Source organism: Anneissia japonica, unplaced genomic scaffold (genome assembly GCF_011630105.1).
Source record: "Anneissia japonica isolate Jap-2015-1 unplaced genomic scaffold, ASM1163010v1 scaffold737_len1565949_cov176, whole genome shotgun sequence".
Lineage (NCBI taxonomy): Eukaryota > Metazoa > Echinodermata > Crinoidea > Comatulida > Comatulidae > Anneissia > Anneissia japonica.
In genome coordinates, this window is record NW_022741618.1 from 773547 (window position 1) to 781671 (window position 8125).

Below are 8125 nucleotides of genomic sequence, written 5' to 3' on the forward strand. Positions count from 1 at the left end.
TATATATATATATATATAATTATTGTTTATTTGTATTTTTTGTCATATTATTGTCAATTCTGTTTTACGTATTATATTTATATATTTTGTTTTTATTGCAGGATATGGTATTAACCATGATCTTCAAATGTTGGTGAAATCATATCCATTTCTGGCAGATTGTGTAAAGAAGACATTAAGAATGAATGATTTGGCCAGTTTACAATCTAAGGTACGTATCCACAACATCATGATATGTTACACAATAATAATAGTTTTAGATAGTAGATTGATAATTATAATGTTGTTTTATATATAAATGATGATAATTATAATGTGTTAACACTAATATTAATAGATAATAATTTATAATTATAAAAATTGATAACAATAGTAATCTCCACAACTCTTAATCCTAATTCTATCTCTGCTGGATCAACCCTAATCCTGTAATGTATTGTGTCATTTCATTTGATTCCAAATATTCTCAAATAGTTTTCAACCTAACTTACACATAATGTGATTAACAAATAGATCCTAATATTTAATGCATAAAACTCGCATTTGTCACACTTATTCTTACAGTTATAAATAACTTTATTAATGTTTATGTTTTTTGTGGATATAGTTTGAGTCCATGAAACCAGATATCTTCGGCACGCCTGATTCCGATATGATTTCGAAAGGACTGAGTGGTTTAGTAAACCGATGTTTTGGTCAACCCCTTGACAAGAGAGAACAGATGTCAGATTGGGAATCCCGGCCATTGAGCCAATCGCAGATTGTATATGGAGGTAATCATAGCAGTAGCAGCAGCAGTAGCAGTAGTAGAAAAAACTAATTTAGGGTTTCCAGCAATATTTAGGTGTTATAAAAACAGGTGGTTGTGATTAATATCCGTAGGCAGCTAAAAAACCTGTGTAGTAAGTGACTATGGCTATGTTCTCACATGGCTGCTAACAGTTAGCAGGACTCGGATCCTGCTAACCGTTAGCTGTCGTGCGTCCAAACGAGAAAATCCTGATCTGGCTACTAAAAATATGATGATCGAATCACTGGCCAATAAGAAACTGGAAATTGTAAATGCGTACGTGTGATTGGTTGATGATAGAAACACGCTCAACATGCTAACCGATAGCACTTGCTAACCATTAGCGGTATTCGGATACCGCTAACGGTTAGCGCTAATCGATCGGGCATTCTCACACAGGTGCTAACGGTTAGCTCCCAATCCGGATACTAGGGCTCTCGTGAGAACCAGGCTTCAGAAATACAGTCTCTGAACACCTGTGAAGATTACACACCGGTCAAACAGGTGGCAAATCAGCATAAAGCTGCATGGCTTCAATCCAGCGACAGGCATAATAAAAGTAATTTTATTTTTAGCTAATTGGCCAAAAATAAAATTGTATTTTTATTCGAAATCATCATTATTAGCGGGTGGCAGCGTTCACTAAACAAGGTATAAAAAAAGTCTTGCCTTTAACTTCAACTAATAGTTTATTTGATATGCAATATAGCAAAGTGGGATGGAGTTGCTATTTGGTGGTTAAGATGCTTGGTTTTAACACCGGATTTCTGGGTTCAATTCCTATGAGAAATCAAGATATTCCTACCTAACATAAAAAAGTAAATTTGATTTGTTGACATATTTGTATTCATTTTCTCAGCTTTAGATGCATATTGCTTGCTTGAAGTCTTTGACTTCATGAAGGTGCTAGCAGAGTCTTCTAGTCTAGACATTGATATGGAATCTGGTATTACAACAAAAACACCGAAGAAAGTGAAGCCTAGAAAAAAGAGAGACAAAGAGAAATCTGTAAATGCAGTTTCGTCACTTGCTAATCTCTCCATCGTAAGTTTTGAAAAATGACCAAAAATAATATAAATGATTACTGTGTTTCATCTGGTATAAACCCACCTCCTTTGAACACAAATTTGGGCTGATTTTTTTTTTTTTTTTTTTTTGGGTGGGGGTTTGGGTGGGGGTGGGGGGAAGAGGTGGAGTGTGGACTTAAACCTGTTAATCCCATTTTCACTCAAAAGGCAATTTATTTATTTATTTAAGGCAGCTAAGATATTCATTCAATTTGTACCCTAAGCTTTTGCCCAAGGAAAAGCTGGTATGTAATATTATGCATAAAGCAGTGGATGGGCTTCTGGAACTATGGTATAAATAATAATCTATTTTTTGGTACAACGTGTGTTAAAATGATTATAAGAAGAAATATTGGTTAAATTTGTAGTATTGTGCTTTACCAAGATTCTAAATTCAAATAAGAATAAGTTTTACCTTTTGGAGCGCAATGAGTTAAAAAATGGTTGTAAGAAGAAACATTGGTTGTATCATTTATTGTGTCTTTAGAGAATTAGTCAGACAAAGGAAAAACCTATAATAAAGAATATTGCTATAACTACTGTTATTATAGTAGCATGAAAGTTGATATCAAACTGTGTCATGCTCATATAAACAAGATCTATATATCTATTCAGAGTATATTTTTATCTAAAGGAGACTTTCATATTTTGACATGGATTATTGTTATTAATGAGTCCAAATAATATTCCTGTGTTTGAATTAAAAAATACTTTCAGTGAACTTCATCCTCTTTCACACAACATAACATTGTCATGATCTGAAAAATCTGATTTTTGAAAATGAATACCCAAGTAGTTTTTATGGCATCGTAAAATGTTTTATGTGATTATATGTGATTTCGATTTAGTCTAGTGACAGACACAAGGATCCAATATCACCTGCTGATTTATCGGTTGTCTGTGATACGATGCTTCAGGGGCTTGGTAAACAACTTCGCTCGTGTGGAGTGGATGTTAAGATTCTAGAAAATGACCAAGATCATTATCAAGCAGTTAAGGTAATCCATAAGGATGAGTATGATTTATAAATCTGTCATATTATTATGTAAGTTAAATACTGATTGATGGGGTGAGTTATTTAATACCTCGTTAGAGGCTGTTTTTTAAATATTTTTGAGATGAAACGTAAAGTTAATTTAGTGGCTACTTGAGACATCTAGGTCGAATATTAACATCAATATTTTAAAAATAATAATATTTACATAGATATACAGTATATATCATAATATAGTATTCGATTTTGAGAAACTTTGTACCCAAAAGGCTATTAAACCAATGGATGGATTACAATTGAACATAGCAGACAAAATACAGTACCTTATTAAGAGTGAGCTAACAATGGGTTGGAGCTAATTATTATGTTTTGGTTTGAAATTAAGTCTCTTTCCCACAGGGCCATTTTCAATGTACTGTGTACTTTTTCGTTTCGACCTTGTCACTTTGCTGTACCAATCATAAGTTTAGTATTTAAGTTGCAAGTGAATAATAAATAAATAAACCTGAATGGGATTTCTATTCATAAGCCTAAATATATAAACAAATTTAAGGCTGGCTTGTGGCGTTGAAAAACAGCTGGCGCTTACAACCCGTATGCCGTATTTAGGCCAATGAGACATAATTGTTGACTCAAATAATGTTAGCTTAACAGCAGTACATAATGATCTTTATTATGTGTTAGTCATGGAAATTCCTACAAAAAATGGAGTGTGTTGGCTAATTTGCATCACACATATTGTAGCATGCAAATGCCAATAATGAGGCACATTATTATTTTCCTGTCTTATATGGGTAAGAATTGCTACTAACAGAATTCCTAAGGCACTGATGTTTTTTCTTAAAATCGCTACACTGTCGCTACATTGGAAAGCGCCCCAATTTGACCAACCAATCAGCATCACCAAAATTTGTCGGGGATGTAACGAAAGCCTGGTTTCCTTAAAATCGCTACACTGTCGCTACAGTGGAGGGCGCCCCAATTCGACCAACCAATCAGCAAAGTTGTTGGGGGTAGAGTGTAGCGACTGTATGGAAACCAAGCTTTATGGGTATAGTTGCTATTAAATATAAAAGTAATAAAAGATATTTGATGCCCTATTTCTGTAGATTGCGAAAACTGAAGGCCGTATCATTCTGACAAGAGGAACACCATATATATCAGTAAGTTTGAAATTCATTTTACAAATGCAATACTCTATTTTTTTTTTGCCATGGTATTAAAATATTAAATTTCATTAATTTGATTAATTCATTTTATTGAGTTCTACAGTATTATTTCACAGAAGGCAGTTACACTTGCCTAAGTAAAATACAAAATGGCATTGAAAAATTGTTCAACCTTGATAAAAATTTGACTTAGAGATCATTAATTAATGGAAAACACAACAATTTGGCATGTAAAATAAGATCGACTTGAAATTATTTGAGTTAGGCAAAGTCTTTTTAAATATAGATTTCTAATGTATTTTTGTTTTTAATATCATTATAGGTAATCACAATTTTATTTCTGCGATGTGATTTATATCAAATTTAATTTAATAGTATATAATTGTAATCTCACCCTTTTTTCTAGTTGCGATCACAAGTCGGGGATGACCGTTGCTATCTTGTGAGGTCACTGAAAGCTTGTGATCAACTGGTGGAGGTCCTTAATTTTCACAACGTGCACGTCACCCCAAAAGATATTTTCAGTCGATGTCAGGTAGGTATTTGATGTCAAAGATTACATTGCCCATAATATAATTTTAATCCCAATTTATTTGAATATTTTATTACAGAGGCTATTATTTAATGACAATAGAGTACTACAGTGTTACGTCACAACGTCACATGATACTACTCCACTGCTATTGGTGACACAAAATGCGTTCAACCGGACGCCATTTTCTCCGCCGACAAACCATTGATCCCAAATTCTAACATAATTATTAAGATGTTGTATCTTAGTTTTTCTTTGTAAATTTTAATTAATGATTAAATGTGTTCAATAACTAAGACAATGTGAGCTTCTGTGTTTTTAGTACATTTTGATGGAAAATTATTAGGTTTTAAAATGCCTATTCCAAAAAGCCTATTCTAAACCATTAAGATTATGAAATCATTCTGGCGTAATGAACAGTAACCAACGTCTGGTTGACAACAAAATGCACCACCTGGTGTTGTGACGACACGACTGTTGTACTCTATACAAAAAAGTCTGTATCCCTAAGGAACTAAATGCATCTCGGGGTAGGGATGTTAGTCCACAAGGGTCCTAGTGACCCCCATACCTCCTCAGTGGTTTAATCGTTAACCCACTTGGTGAATCTCCTCAACTACATATTTGTTGACCTCCACTGATGGCTGATCAGTCAGGGGAAAATGCTAGAATTCAGTTTAATACTTTATTCAGTCCATCATAATAACTATTGTCTTCAAGCATGTAATACAGTTCGAGCAGTTTAATATATAAATAATGGATGCAGTATTAAAATACAATTAAAATAGTGAATAGGTTTAAAATAGACATAAAATCAAGTTAAAACATTGAAGTACAGCAGAACTCCTCTTAAGTGAAAACATTCGGGACCAAAGAAGTGTCCCCTCAAATAAGGGTGTCCCCTGAATAGGGGTTTGCCCGTGGTATTCAAAGATATACTCCCTCGTTTTGTGGCTGAAAAAGTGTTCCCTTAATAGGGTGTCCCAAAGTCAGGGGTTCTACAGTAGGTTTAAAACCATTTAAAATATTATAAATGCAAAGCCAATAGATGCCACCAAATTTTGAATTATATGCCAAAATGTTTTGGGAATCTTTGACTCATCTACCTCTGGCATTGTCTTTCTTAGATGTGTAATGGTAATGGTTATGCCAAAGTAACGTCTGCTACAATGAGGATAGCCTTTGAGAAGAAGAATGCAAATCAACAACAGCAACACTCAATGCAATTTGGGCCAGCAGAAATGGGTGCGTACTCTGACCCTTACGGATTTGATCTGGATGATGCTGAAGATGAAATGGAGTTCTTCCTTGATTCTGATGTAACGAGTAACAAAGCAAGCGGATATTATGATGATTATGTTAATGAGTACATCTCTCTAGAAAACACCAATTCGAAATTCAACATACCAACCGAAAAACCTCATGAACAGGAAGATGAGGGCGCTGTAGCATGTAGTTCAAATGGATACAAGGAAAGTTTTGTATCTTCCGATCATACTATTAATCTAGATGACCTAACTGTTGGTGATGGGGTCCAAGTTCAGATGGATGTCTTACAAGAGAGTATGTTTGACAATGTTGACATCTTCTTCTGTTGCATTAAATGTGGCAAAATTTATTGGGAGGGAAAACATTTCTGTAATGTATTGGAACAGTTTTCACATATTCTTCATAGAGGGCCTGATAGACAGGGACGTGACGTACTTGGATCGCTTGAACAAAATGATGGGATTGAAGCGATGTAGAAGGGTTTTGTTTTGTAACTGTGTATCATTTTAACCAAATAAGTATGCTTGCAGAATTCAGTTGAAATAAATGTATGTTTTATGATTCCTGTGTATTTTAATTTTTAATAAAGAAAATGTGTAAAAAGGTTGTTTGCTTTGGTTATAATTATTCTTCTTGAATCAGGAAATGTTCTAGGATGGACTTTGTTTCAACTTATATGTTGAAGCAGGCACTCTTTCACGTCTTTCTCTTCCAGTGTTGCAATCAACAGAATGACAAATTAAATGAGCCATTGCTCTTTAGATATTCAGTCACTTTGGGAAGCCTCATCTGGACCAATTTGCATCAAGAACCAACGCTCGCTTACCTCTGTATGCGCACATTTTCAGGATCCTCACTATTGGCCATGCATGAGGATTATGGGTAGTCTCTTTCCAATTTTAAGAGAACCAGCCTTGCTGGGCCTCTTGAATCTTCCCCAATCATCTTGCGAAATTAAGATCAAATGGCCATTTTGATTACAAATTGACATATCATATCTTAGCCAATATGTCTACAGCCATCATTTAGAGTACAGTACTCAATGCAAAATTTGTTTTAATATTGTACTTCAAAGCATTCATTTTCAAGCCTATTTGGTTACCTCTTGATCACAAATCCATCATTAGAAATTTTGTGTATTCCTGGATAATGATTTCAGTATTAAAGCTTGGAGTCTTGACAACCAATGTCACTGACAGATAAGAACGACATATTATTATTATTGTAAGATCAAATTAAAGCTGATTAATTACCATTTTAATTTAATGATAAACTGTCAGTTTGGAGCTAATACTGTATATTATGCTTAGCCACATGTTAGCTGCTAGAAGCAAATTCTTACAGGGGTCCCAAGTTGGAAGAAACCGATTAAATGAACTTTCTTAACACATTTAATATTATTTTGCTGCACGTGGTGATAAACATAGGAACTAACTTCTGAGAGATTGATAGTAAAACATTTTACCTATAAATTATATTCATTTTTGCACTTCAATGTCATTCAAATGTTTCCCCATGTACGTGTTTTTTAGTGCACTATTAGCCTATGCATTGCAAGCTTCTGTTATAAATTAATTCAAAACTTTTTTTAAATATTTGATTTTAGCAAATTTTGCTCACCTTTGCCCCAAACATGCAGAGCATAGAAAGGGTATCTAGTTGTCCACTAGGGGAAGTGGCTCTATAGGTTACCAGATGCTATTTCCAGGCATCTAGGGTGGTTGTTATTTTTTTTCTTTTATTTTGGCACAATATTTTTAAGGGTTGAGGCTTAGCGGAATGGTTCATTGTCTCCTCGGTAGTATGGGAAGTAGAGCTGTTGGCTCAGTATCCTTTTATAGTTATTTGTAAACATGTGACACATAGACATAGAAGACATCTCTTTATTCATTCATAATTGAAAATTACATTGTTTTTCTCCTTTCTCAAAGAAGAAATAAAATTTACATGATTTATCTAGGTAAACAAAGAAACTATCTAACATGTCTATTGTTAAAGAGGCAAATTCCAGAATTGCGAAATTGAGAATTTAGATGCCATCCAATGCGAAATGCGATGCGAACACTGTTTATTCGTATAATAAAAAAAACTGCTTATTGTAGTTTAATGATTGTTGGTTAACAATTTGGTTATCAGCAAAAAAAAAATTAAATAGAATAAAATGTCTTATAAGCTTATAATAAGTGTATAAAGTTTAATTAAGATAATGATATGTAGGCGTATACCTAAATGAAATAAATGAATAAATAATAATAATTTACAATTATACACCCGAATCAAGGAACTGACTAGAGCGTCTGTCAG

The 8125-nt window shown here is 33.7% G+C and overlaps 1 protein-coding gene across 1 annotated transcript in view; it reads left to right on the forward strand.

Moving 5' to 3' along the window:
• LOC117118868 (exonuclease mut-7 homolog) overlaps positions 1-6425 on the forward strand; it is a gene marked incomplete at its 5' end in the record, with an annotated part of 12144 nt that extends 5719 nt beyond the window's left edge. Inside the window, 7 exon segments of the mRNA XM_033263613.1 lie at positions 102-211; positions 608-773; positions 1650-1834; positions 2706-2855; positions 3961-4014; positions 4427-4555; positions 5680-6425. Of these exon segments, the coding sequence (XP_033119504.1) occupies positions 102-211; positions 608-773; positions 1650-1834; positions 2706-2855; positions 3961-4014; positions 4427-4555; positions 5680-6297 (1412 nt within the window).
• Positions 6426-8125: the final 1700 nt, after the last annotated feature.